Genomic DNA, 14,074 nt, shown 5'->3' on the forward strand with positions numbered 1-14,074 from the left:
GAAATCTATAAAATGTTCCTACTGTATTTATGGGGATTTCTACCAGACCTGCTGCTTTATGGATGTTCTTTATATTAGAAGGCTCTGATTCACATGCCCTAAAATTCAGGAGCCACCAATAAGAATCACTCATGTTTGTATTAGTAATAAATACAACTACAACTGAATGTAAGCACAGAGAAAAACAACTAATAAACAAACTGAAAATAATCAGGCACTTAACAATCACCACCACCCTCACACCATCAAAGAAAAAAAAATGGTTCATATTGTTTGACCTATGAATTGTATTTCTGGAAATTTATTGTAACAAAGTAACTCAAAACAACAGACATGTTAAATACACAAATATATTCACTGGAACACTAAATACAACAGCAAGTAATTGGAAACAACCTTGATGATTGGTGAGTGAAAAATTATGGTAACTAAATATTATGTAGACATTTAAAATGATAAATATGAAGGCTATGTAACAACATGGTAAAGTGCTTATGAAATAATATGAGGTTAGAAAAAGCAGAACACAAAATTGTACATGCATTACAACTATATAAAATTATACACACATTGAGTAAAGATTAAAACAGTGAAATAAAAACCATTATGTTAGAATGGTGGGCATAAGAGAGAACTGTCTTAAAATTTCCTTAACTATTACAAAGCTGTTTCGACTAGAGGTCATTTTTTTTTAAAGTATATTTACATAAAACCTATATTATGCATTTAAGAAATACAACAATGGTCATTAAAACTTTACAACATCCTTCTTGGCGGGGGAGCTAAAAATAAAAAGGAAGATATGTTTTCTTAAAAAGAAAAAAAAAGACAATTCAGAAAAATATACTGAATATTTTTCCTAAAATTTTGAAAAAAAAAAAAAAAGAAACTTCAAAAATAAGATTTTTGAACAAGATAAATTTTTACAACATGGCTGGAATTAGTCTTATAATTTTGTGGTAGTCATCAGTCCTATGACCTCAGTTTTATGACATGGTTGTGCAGTGGTTAAGTGCCTGGCTGCTAACTGAAAGGTCGGTGGTTTGAACCCACCAGACACTCTGCAGTAGAAAGATGTGGCAATCTGCTTCCATAAAGATTACTGCCTTGGAAACCCAATGGGACAGTTCTCTGTCCTACGGGGTCACTATGAGTCGCGGTCAACTTGACGGCAGTGGGAATGTATATATATATATATTTAACATGCACTCGCATTTCCTCCTCCTTCTGTATAGCTGAATGATTCTATACAATTCTATACAACTGCTTTAGTTTTAAGTTGATATCACTAATGGTCTAATTGTGCACTTGGCTGGGTTTGGAAAAATTAAAACACACACACACACTTGTTCAGCTTGAGTACTTAAGTTTTTGAGAATCCTATCTATAGAAAATTATGCTGAATGTGGTACTGCTTCCTATTATGATTTTTAATAATCAGGTATAAACCAAAGCATCCAGCGAAAACTACGCGGACCGTATATTTTCCTGTGTTTGTCATTTACTGTGTATGTAAAAGTCTTACTATGGAACACAATTTAAAGACAAATTTGACAGCTATATTACATGGCTAGTGAATTAAAAATAAAATATTTATTCCTAGGTAAAAGGAATAAACGGAGTTTATTAGTTTCAGCCTAAAACTATTTTAACAATTGTTAACTCTATAACAAATTCATACTTATTACAAGAGCTATCGTTATAATAAGGAGCCCTGGTATGCAGTGGTTAAAGTACTCAGCTGCTACCCAAAAGGTTGGCGGTTCAAACCCACCAGCCACTCTGTGGGAGAAAGATGTGGCAGTCTGCTTCCACAAAGATTTACGGCATTCGCAAGGTCATGGAAGCTTCACAGACACATCCAAACTCCCTCAGGGACTGAACTGCTGGGCTGAGGGCCGGGGACCATGGTCTCAGGGGATATCTAGCTCAATTGGCATAACATAGTTTATAAAGAAAATGTTATACATCCTACTTTGGTGAGTAACATCTGGGGTCTTAAAAACTTGTGAATGGCCATCCTCAATACTCCACTGGTTTCACCCCATCTGGAGCAAGGGAGAATGAAGAAAACCAGACACATGGGAAAGACTAGTCCAAAGGACTAATGGATCACAACTACCACAGCCTCCACTGGACGGAGTCTAGTACAATTAGATGGTGCCTGGTTACCACCACTGACTGCTCTGACAGGGATCACAATAGAGGGTATCAGATAGAGCGGGAGATAAACGTAGAACAAAATTCCAACTCACAAAAAAAAAAAAAAACCAGACTTACCAGTCTGACACAGACTGGGGAAACCCTGAGAGTATGGCCCCGGGACACCCTTTTAACTCAGTATTGAAGTCACTCCTGAGGTTCACCCTTAAGCCAAAGATTAGACAGGCCCACAAAATAAAATGAGACTAAGTGGGCACACCAGCTGAGGGGCAAGGACGAGAAGGCAGCAGGGGACAGGAAAGCCAGTAACGGGGAACCCAGGGTTGAAAAGGGGAGAGTGTTGACATGCCATGGGGTTGGCAACCAATGTCACAAAACAATATGTGTATTAATTGTTTAATGAGAAACTAATCCGCTCGGTAAACCTTCATCTAAAGTACAATAAGAAAGGGGGGAAAAAAAAGATTTACAGCCTTGGAAACCCTAAGGAGCAGTTATACTCTGCCCTATAGAGCTGCAATGAGTCAGAATTGACTCGACAGCAACAGGTTTGGTTTGGTTTGATCATTACATTAATAAAGAAAATATTTTAAAACAAAGAGCTTTACCTATCATTTAAATATCCTAATACATTTTTTTAAACAGTTCTTATTTTTTCAAGTTCTCTTCCTGTATTTATGTACACACACACTTTTCTACATAGATACAAAATTTAATAATTATGACTTTAAGCTGCTGTAGGAGTTGTGATTTTGGCCATAACAGAGTAACTAGTAATGGGCTTACTCTCCTGTCATAAACAATTATAAAACTGGCTAAAATACATGAAGCAACTATTCTTATGCATTGGACTACACTGTAGGCAGTGCAGAGCTGCAATCCTTGAAAGAAGAGAAACACAACAGGTGAGTCTTATATTTTATGTGATGTGGTATAATATTAATTCTAAGTAGACTGTATTAAGTTGAGAAGGCATATTGTAATCTCTAGAGCAGTGGTTCTCAAAGTGTGGTCCATCCTTTCAGGTGGTCCATTAAGTTAAAACAATTTTGTTAATAATACTAAGATGTTATTTGCCTTTTTCATACATCATTTGCACTGATGGTATAAAAACAATAGTGGGGAGGCCAGGACAAGATGGCGGAATAGACAGATGATTCCGGCAAGCCCTCTTACAACAAAGACCTGAAAAAACAAGTGAAACAATTATATTTATGATAAGCTAGGAGCCCTGAACATCAAAGGCAATGTTAGAAAAGAGACTGAGAGGCAGGGGGAGGAAGAGACGGTTCAGAAGCAGAGAGGAATTACCGGATCTGAACTGCCGGGAGCCCTCAGGCACCATTCCTGGGAGTGGCTGTGATGGCCTGATACTAGCGTTTGGCTGCAGTTTCCTCAGGGAGAAGCAGCCAGCCACACAGCCTACTCACACCTCCAGAACCAGAGAAGAATGGTGCTCTTGGCAAAAACTAAGTACTTGTGAATATTTTACCGTGCTCCCTGCCCCCAAGCCAGCTTCAGTGGCTGTTTATTTCCCTGGGCCTGAGATAGGCCCTGTTGAGCACCAAGCGCCATCCTCCTGTCCTTGGAGAAGGAATAAATTCACAGTTGGAGGAAAAGATAATTTGCCAGCTCCACTAACCGGGGGAGCTCAGGACAGAAGCAGCTCCTGTCCAGCCATGAACAGTCCATGGACTTTGAATACCTTTCCCCCAGCATGGACCTGTGTGGGCCTATTTCAGGAGAATGGGCCCGTGTGGCAGACTACAACTGTTTCAGCTGTGCAGTGGAGACATGGGTGTTTGATGTTTCACACCGCATTGCCTATTAAACAAGGTCCTCACCTACCCACATCCAGGGCCTAAGGACTGGTGGCTCCACTCAGGTCACCCAGCCCCCTGCAACATGGGTCCAAAGATAACTGGTATCTCCCAGTCCCTACAACCAAAATCACTGGGTGCCCATGGTCTGTCTGCAGAACCCACCTACCTGTAAGCTCTAGGGAAAAGGGACATGCTTTCTTCAGAGACACTTGGGGGACGATTCTCAGGCCCCTGCCTTGTTCAGAGTGTGACCCCCAGCTGCAACCAGATACTGGCAGCTACACCAATCACTCCTGCCCCTCTAAGACTGTAGGGCAGAGCCTGTACCACATACTTGATGACCAACTACCTGGGCACCTGAGCTGAATTCATACAAGAAAAGCGAATGGGCTCCTAGACTGATATACCTGATAACAGCTCTAGCCATCTGGGGACAGGATGTCAGAGCTCCAAAGGTGAAAATAATCAAGATAGCTCACTTGAGCAACCCATCTGGGGATATCAAAACAAAACAAAGCAAGAAACTACAATACATTAAGCAAACATAAAATAAACTAATACAAGAACTTATAGATGGCTCGGAGACAACAGTCAATATCAAGTCACATATAGAAACAGAGCACGATCGCCTCAACAAGCTCTCAAAACAAAGAATCAAGGGATCTTCTAGATGAAAGTGCCTTCCTGGAATTACCAGTTGCAGAATACAAAAGCTTAATATACAGAACACTTCAAGACATCACGAAGGAAATCAGGCGATACACAGAACAAGCCAAGGAACACACAGATAAAGCAGCTGAAGAAATTAAAAAGGTTATTCAAGAACATAATAAAAAATTTAATAAGCTGGAAAAATCCATAGAGAGATAGCAATCAGAAATTCAGAAGATTAACAGTAAAATTATAGAAGTAGACAACTCAACAGAAAGTCAGAGGAGCAGAACTGAGCAAGTAGAAGGCAGAATTTGTGAACTTGAAGATAAAGTGCTGGGTACCAATGTATTTAAAGAAAAATCAAATAAAAGAATTAAAAAAAAAAAAATGAAGAAACCTTAAGAATCACATGGGACTCTATCAAGAGACATAGCCTACGAGTGATTACAGTACCAGAACAGGGAGGGATAACAGAAATTACAGACAGAATTGTTGAAGATTTTTTGGCAGAAAACTTCCCTGATATCATGAAAGATGTGACAATATCTATCCAAGATGCTCATCCAACTCCACATAAGATAAATTTTAAAAGAAAGTCACCAAGGCATATTATAATCAAACTTGCCAAAACCAAAGATAAAGAGAGAATTTTAAGAGCAGCTAGGGATAAATGAAAAGTCACCTACAAAGGAGAGTCAATAAGAATAAGCTCGGACTACTTGGCAGACACCATGCAGGCAAGAAGCCAATGGATGACTTACATGATGCATTGAAGGAAAAAAATTGCCTGCCAAGAATCATATATCGAGCAAAACTGTCTCTTAGATATGAAAGTGAAATTAGGACATTTCCAGATAAACAAAAGTTTAGGAAATTCGTTAAAAACCAAACCAAAACTACAAGAAGTACTAAAGGGAGTTCTTTGGTTAGAAAATCAATAATATCAGGTATCAATCCAAGACTAGAACACTGGACACACCAATCAGACATCAAGCCAGACAGGAAAATCACAAAAATAAATCGAGATTAAAAAACGGTCAAAACAGGGAAACTGTGATGTTATGTAAAAGAAGACAACATTAAAACAAGAAAGAGGGACTAAGAAATGTAGTCATAGATCTGCCATATGGAGAGGAAGACACTGATACAAAGAAATAAAAGTTAGTGTTAAATTTAGAAAAATAGGTGTAAATACTAAGGTAACCACAAAGGAGACAAACTATCCCACACATCAAAATAAAAAAAAGAGACTCAGCAGAAACAAAATCAAAAACAACAAATATGAAGAAAAGACAATATATAAAGATAAACTACTCAGCACAAAAAATTAAGTGGGAAAAAGAACTGTCAACAACACACAAAAAAAGACATCAAAATGATAGCACTAAATTCATACCTATCCATAATTACCCTGAATGAAAATGGACTAAATGGACCAATAAAGAGAGAGAGTGGCAGAATGGATTAAAAAACACGATCCATCTATATGCTGCCTATAAGAGACACACCTTAGACTTAGAGACACAAACAATCTAAAACTCAAAGGATGGAAAAAAATATATCAAGCAAACAACAATCAAAAAAAAGCAGGAGTGGCAATATTAATTTCTGACAAAATAGACTTTAAAGTTAAATCCATCATAAAGGATAAGGACACTATATAACGATTAAAGGGACAATACACCAGGAGGATAAAAGCATATTAAATATTTATGCATCCAGTGACAGGGCTGCAAGATACATAAAACAAACTCTATGAACATTGAAAAGTGAGATAGACAGCTCCACAATAATAGTAGGAAACTTCAACATACCACTTTTGGTGAAGGACAGGACATCAGAAAGAAGCTCAATAAAGATATAAGATCTAAATGCCACAATCAACCAACTTGACCTCATAGACATAATCAGAACATTCCACTCAACAGCAGCCAAGTATACTTCTTTTCTAGTTCACATGGAACATTTTCTAGAACAGACCACATATTAGATCATAAGCAAGCCTTAAAAAAAAGAAAAAAGAAAAAAGCCACTGCCATAGAGTCGATTCTGACTCATAGCGACCCTATAGGACAGAGTAGAACTGCCCCACAGAGTTTCCAAGGAGCGCGCAAGCCTTAGCAGAATCCAAAACACTGAAATATTACAAAGCATCTTCTCTGACCACAAGGCCATAAAAGTAGAAATCAATAACGGAAAAAGCAGGGAAAAGAAATCAAACACTTGGAAACTGAAAAACACCCTGCTCAAAAAAGACTGGATTATAGAAGACATTAAGGATGGAATAAATTCATATAATCCAATGAGAATGAGAACACTTCCTATCAGAACCTTTGGGACACAGACAAAGCAGTGCTCAGAGGTCAATTTATATCAATAAATGCACACATACAAAAAGAAGAAAGGGCCAAAATCAAAGAATTATCCCTACAACTCGAACAAATAGAAAGAGAGCAACAAAAGAAACCCACAGGCACCAGAAGAAAACAAATAATAAAAATTAGAGCTGAACTAAATGAAATAGAAAACAGAAAAGCAATTGAAAGAATTAACAAGATCAAAAGCTGGTTCTTTGAAAAAAATCAACAAAATTGATAAACCATTGGCAAAACTAAAAAAAGAAAAACAGGAGAGGAAACAAATAACCTGAATAAGAAATGAGATGGGCGATATTACAACAGACCCAACTGAAAATAAAAGAATCATATCAGATTACTATGAAAAATTGTACTCTAACAAATTTGAAGACCTAGAAGAAATGGATGAATTCCTAGAAACACACTACCTACCTAAACTAACACAAACAGAGATAGAACAACTAAATAGACCCATAACAAAAGAAGAGATTGAAAAGGTAATAAAAAAAAAGCCCTGGCCCGGAAGGCTTCACTGCAGAGTTCTACAAACCTTTCAGAGACGAGTTAACACCACTACTACTAAAGGTATTTCAGAGCATAGAAAAGGATGGAATACTCCCAAACTCATTCTATGAAGCCAGCATATCCCTGATACCAAAACCAGTTAAAGATGCCACAAAAAGAGAAAATTATAGACCTATATCCCTCATGAATTAGATGCAAAAATCCTCAACAAAATTCTAGCCAACAGAATGCAACAACGTATCAAAAAAATAATTCACCATGACCACATGGTGATGGTCCACATTAGAAAAACAATTAATGCAATCCAGCATATAAATAAAAGACAAGAATCATATGATTTTATCCATCAATGCAGAAAAGGCATTTAACAAGGTTCAACACCCATTCATGATAAAAACTCTCAGCAAAATGGGAATAGAAGGAAAATTCCTCAATATAATAAAGGGAATTTATACAAAGCCAGTAGCTAACATCATCCTAAATGGACAGCCTGAAAGCATTCCCCTTCAGATTGGGAACCAGACAAGGGCGCCCTTTATTACCACTCTTATTCAATATTGTGCTGAAGGTTCTAGCCAGAGCAATTAGGCTAGATAAAAAAAGAAAGGGCATCCAGATTGGTAAGGAAGAAGTAAAAGTATCTCTGTTTGCAGATGACATGATCTTATAAACAGAAAACCCTAAGGAATCCTCAAGGAAACTACTGAAACTAATAGAAGAGTTCAGCAGAGTATCAGGATGCAAGATAAACATACAAAAATCGGTTAGATTCCTCTACACCAACAAAAAGAACATTGAAGAGGAAATTGCCAAATCAATACCATTTACAGTAGCCCCCAAGAAGATAAAATATTTGGGAATAAATCTTACCAGAGATGTAAAGGACTTATACAAAGAAAACTACAAAACACTTCTGCAAGAAACCAAAAGAGACCTATGTAAGTGGAAAAACATACCTTGCTCGTGGATAGGAAGGCTTAACATTGTAAAAATGTCTATTCTACCAAAAGCCATCTATAGATACAATGCAATTCTGATCCACATTCCGATGACATTTTTTAATGAGATGGAGAAACAAATCACCAACTTCATATGGAAAGGAAAGAGGCCCCGGATAAGTAAAGCATCACTGAGAAAGAAGAACAAAGTGAGAGGCCTCACAGTACCTGATTTTAGAACGTATTATACCACCACAGTAGTCAAAACAGCCCGGTACTGGTACAACAACAGATACATGGACCACTGGAACAGAATTGAGAATCCAGACATAAAACCATCCACATATGAGCAGTTGATATTTGATAAAGGCCCCAAAACAGTTAAATGGGGCAAAGACGGTCATTTTAACAAATGGCGCTAGCATAACCGGGTATCCATCTCCAAAAAAATGAAACAAGACCTATACCTCATACCATGCACAAAAATGAACCCAAAATGGATCAAAGATCAAAATATAAAATCCAAAACGATAAAGATCATGGAAGAAAAGATAGGGACAATGTTAGGAGCCCTAACACCTGGCACAAACAGTATACAAAACATTATTAAGAATGCAGAAGAAAAACTAGATAACCGGGAGCTCCTAAAAATCAAACACCTATGCTCATCTAAAGACTTCATCAAAAGAGTAAAAAAATTACCTACAAACTGGGAAAAAGTTTTTAGCAATAACATTTCCGATCAGTGCCTGATCTCTAAAATCTAGAGGATACTGCAAAAACTCAACTACAAAAAGACAAATAGTCCAATTAAAAAATGGGCAAAAGATATGAATGGACACTTCACTAAAGAAGACATTCAGGTAGCTAACACACACGTGAGGAAATGCTCACAATCATTAGCCATTAGAGATATACAAATCAAAACTACAATGAGATTCCATCTCACTCCAACAAGGCTGGCATTAATCCAAAACACACAAAATAATAAATGTTGGAGAGGCTGTGGAGAGATTGGAACACTTATACATTGCTGGTGGGAATGTCAAATGGTACAACCACTTTGGAAATTGATTTGGTGCTTCCTTAAAAAGCTAGAAATAGAACTACCATACAATCCAGCAATCCCAGTCCTTGGAAGATATCCTAGAGAAATAAGAGCCTTTACATGAACTCACATATGCACACCCATGTTCACTGCAGCACTGTTTACAATTGCAAGAAGATGGAAGCTACCAAGATGCCCATCAATGGATGAATGGATAAAGAAATTATGGTATATCCACACAATGGAATACTACCCATCAATAAAGAACAGTGATGAATCTGTGAAACATTTCATAACATAGAGGAATCTGGAAGGCATTATGCTGAGTGAAATCATTCAGCTGCAAAAGGACAAATATAAGACCACTATTACAAGAACTTGAGAAACAATTTAAACAGAGAAGAAAATATTCTTTGATGGTTATGAGAGGAGGGAGCAAGGGAGGGAGGGAGAGAGGGAGAGGGGTATTCACTAATTAGATAGTACATAAGAACTACGTAGGTGAAAGCAAAGACAAAACACAATACAGGAGAGGTCAGCACAACTGGACTAAACCAAAAGCAAAGAATCTTCCTGAATAAACTGAATGCTTCGGAGGCCAGCATAGGAGAGGCAGGGGTTTGGGGACCATGGTTTCAGGGGACATCTAAGTCAACTGACATAAAATCTTTTAAGAAAACATTCTGCATCTCACTTTGGAGAGTGGCGTCTGGGGTCTTAAACGCTAGCAAGTGGCCATCTAAGATGCATCAATTGGTCTAAACCCACCTGGAGCAAAGGAGAATGAACAGCACCAAGGACGCAAGGTAATTATGAGACCAAGAGACAGAAAGGGCCACATAAACCAGAAACTACATCAGCCTGAGACCAGAAGAACTAGATGGTGCCTGGCCACAACTGATGGCTGCCCTGACAGGGAACACAACAGAGAACCCCTGAGGGAGCTGGAGAGCAGTGGAATGCAGGCCCCAAATTCTCATAAAAATATCAGACTTAATGGTCTGACTGAGACTAGAAGGTCCCCGGTGCTCATGGCCCCCATACCTTCTGTTAGCTCAAGACAGGAACCATTCCCAAAGCCAACTGTTCAGACAGGGATTGGACTGAACAATGGGATAGAAAAAGATGCTGGTGAAGAATAAGCTTCTTGGATCAAGTAGACACTTGAGACTATGCTGGCATCTCCTAACTAGAGGGGAGATGAGAGGGCAGAGGGGGCCTGAAGCCGGCAGAATGGACATGAAAAGAGCGTGGAGGGTCTGTCTCATTAGGAGCAGGCTGTCTCATTAGGGGGAGAGCAATTAGGAGTATACAGGAAGGTGAATATAAATTTTTTTTTTTTATGAGAGACTGACTTGATTTGTAAACTTTCACTTAAAGCACAATAAAAATTTTAAAAGAAAAACAATAGTGGGCAAAAGTGCTACTGCCTTAGCATAAAACAAGGCGGCAGCAATAAAATGTATTAGTTATCACTGCGTTCTCTACCACCATGCAATTGGTGGTAAATACAGCTCCAGTTTTTTGTTTAAAAAAATCCAATTTTACTGAAGAATGTCCTTTATAAGCCAAGAAAAAATTACTAGTTTTATAAAATCTTGACCTTGAACGCATATCTTTTTAATATCCTGTGTAACAAAATGGAAGCACACCATAAAGCACTTCTGCTGCCTACTGAAATACGACTAACTCGTGGAAAAGCCCTTGTGTAATTTTTTGAATCGTGAACCGCATTAGCAGCTTTTTTCATGGAATGCTATTTTTACTTGAAACAGCAATCATAGACAAACTATAGTTATTCAGACTTAGGTGTCTGGCAGATATTTTCTTGAAAGTAAATGAAATGAGTCTATCACGTCCAGAAAAACAAATGACAGTATTTGTTGCCAAAGATAAATTTTGTGCTTTCAAGCAAGAATTAGAATTTTATCAAGCTCGTGTTTTCTAAACCATGAGTCTGAGAATTTCTCAACACTTAAAGACTTTTCTGATAATACTAGTGGTGATATTAATGAATGTCATTTTTAAATGTTGTATAATGGAATGTGCCAATATTTGGAAGATCTATATATATCAGAAAACCAATCTTTTCCAAACTACCCATGCATGATGTTATAAAATGATGCCTAGGTAATATAGATCCATTCAAAGTGCAAGACTGACTGATGGATTTTAATATAGCGGAATACAAAAAGTTCACTGATATGGTTTCATATTCCCTACTGTCACTTACCTTTAAAAAACTACCACTGTCCAAAGTTAGCGTAGTATCAAAAAAAATTGTCACAATTATCTGAAAAGGCTGTTTAAAAACTCTCCCCTTTACAATTACATACTTTTGATTTTTTTTCATATAATTCATCCTAAACAACCAACCTATCACAACAGATTGAATGTAGAAGCAGATATGAGAACCCAGCTTCTTTCACTAAGCCAGACATTAAAGAGATTTGCAAACATTTAAAAACAATGCTACTCTTCATACTATATTTGGGGGAAATATATAGGTATTTCATTAAAGTACGTAACTTGTGTTAACATGTAATTCATTTTAAAATGAATAAATAAATATTTTTAAAAGTCTCAGTTTTAATTCTAATATGGAAAATATCAGTAGATATAATTCACATAAATGAAAGGTCTCTGGGGTCCTCAATGATTTTTAAAAGCGGAAAGAGGTCCTGAGACCAAAAAGTTTGAAACCACTGCCCCAGAACAACCTCTAAACAATAATGCAAAGATGCATAGCTAAAAATTCAGTAGAGGAAATAAAACAGAATGTAAAAAGAGTACAAATTTATCCAAAAGAAGGCAGGAAAGGAGAAACAAAGGGAAATAGAACAGATAAAACAAATAAAAAATAAACAGCAAGATGGCAGATTTAAACCAAACCATATTCAGTTACATTAAATGCAAATAGATTAAATACTCCACAAATTAAATGGTAGAGATTGTAAACTGGATGTTATAAACTTTCTATAAGAAACACACTTTCAAAATAAGGACATGTACATGTTGAAAATTTGGAAATAAATAAATAAAAGAGAGAGAGAAAGACATACCATGCAACACTAAGCCTAGGAAAGCCAGTGTGACTGTATTAACAACAGAGTAGATTTCAAGGCAAGGGGTATCACCAGAGATAGGGGGATATTTCATAATGATGAATGGGTCAATTCATGAAAGACAGCATAATTCTAAATGTGTATGCAACTAATAGCTTGAAAACACATGAAGCAAAAACTGAAGAAACTAAAGAAAAAACAGACAAATTCATATTAACTGCAGAAGACTTTTTTTTTAAGGTACGCAGAACGTTCACTAAAATAGGTCACATACTGGGCTACAGAATAAGTCTCAATACATTGAAAGACAAATAATACAGAGTATGTTCTCTTACCACAGTGGAATTACATTAGAAATCAGTAAGATTTTAAGAAAAATCCTAAAGATTGAAGTTAAGCAACACATTTCTAAATAATCCATGGGTCAAAGAACATTTCAGAGGATAAATTTAAAAATACGTCAAACTGAATGATAAGGAAAATACAACATAGTAAAATTTGTCAGACAAAATACCCAGAAGAAATCTATAGCCTTAAGTTCTTATTTTAGAAAAAACTAAAGGCTCCACATCAATGATCTAAGTTTCCTTTTCAAGGACCCAGAAGAAAAAGTAAATTAAACTCAAAGTAAGGAGAAAGAAGGAAGTTATAAAAATTAGAGAAGAAATTAGTAAACTAGGAAACAATAGATAAACAATAAAAGTTCAGTTTTTTAAAAAGATTCATAAAATTGATAGTCCCCTAAAAAGAATGAGGGGGCCAAAGGGAAGAAAACACAAATAACAATACCAGAAATGAATCACAGGACATTACTATAAATCCTACAGACATTAAAAGGATAAAAAGGAAATGCTATAAATAACTTAATTCCAATAAAACTGCTGCACAATAGGCAATTAAGGAAATGTACCATAATTCCTTTACTGCTGGGCTTGTAGAGTGTTTACTATTTACACTATTATTAGTCATGCCGAAACAAATATCTCTTTCTTTTGAATGAAAATTTTTATAATAAATTCCCAGAAGCTGAATTTTTGGGTAATAGAATGTGACTATTTTATGGTCCTTAATATAATGTGTCAAGTTGCTAACCAAACAGATTGTATTAATTTCAAGGCTGCCAGGACTGATTGTTTTCTTAAAAATTTTTTTTGATAACTTAAGAGCTCTAAAAAGGTACTTTATTATTTTAATTTGGGTTTCTTTTACTGTGGTGCAGGTTGAATATCTTCCTATATGCTCATATGTACCTTCTCTTGAATCAATGTTTATCCATATAGCAAAAGGTTCTAAGGTTTTTCTAACAATGTAATAGATACTCTATATGTTAACCTTGATGTGCAGCAGTGGGAAATCACTTAAATTTTCTGCATCTCTCAGTTTTGTGTGGGCAAAATAAGAGTAATAGTTCTTAAAACAGCGTACAATTAAGTACTCTGAAATTATAATTATCCTACTTTATCAAATCTAAGATGCCATTATTTTCTATACCAGTAAGAAA

The 14,074-nt window shown here is 36.5% G+C and overlaps 1 protein-coding gene across 13 annotated transcripts in view; it reads right to left on the reverse strand.

The window, feature by feature from the left end:
• METTL8 (methyltransferase 8, methylcytidine) overlaps positions 1-14,074 on the reverse strand; it is a 114,295-nt gene that overhangs the window by 40,668 nt on the left and 59,553 nt on the right. Inside the window, exon 1 of one of the 13 annotated variants that reach the window (XM_049887419.1) lies at positions 4,153-5,243. The exons of the other annotated variants lie outside the window; for them this stretch is intronic. Within the exon in view, the coding sequence (XP_049743376.1) occupies positions 4,153-4,178 (26 nt within the window). The 5' untranslated portion in view covers positions 4,179-5,243. Of the gene's footprint in view, positions 1-4,152; positions 5,244-14,074 lie in introns of those variants that run through there. 13 annotated transcript variants of the gene reach the window in all.

This window comes from Elephas maximus, chromosome 6 (assembly GCF_024166365.1).
Source record: "Elephas maximus indicus isolate mEleMax1 chromosome 6, mEleMax1 primary haplotype, whole genome shotgun sequence".
Lineage (NCBI taxonomy): Eukaryota > Metazoa > Chordata > Mammalia > Proboscidea > Elephantidae > Elephas > Elephas maximus.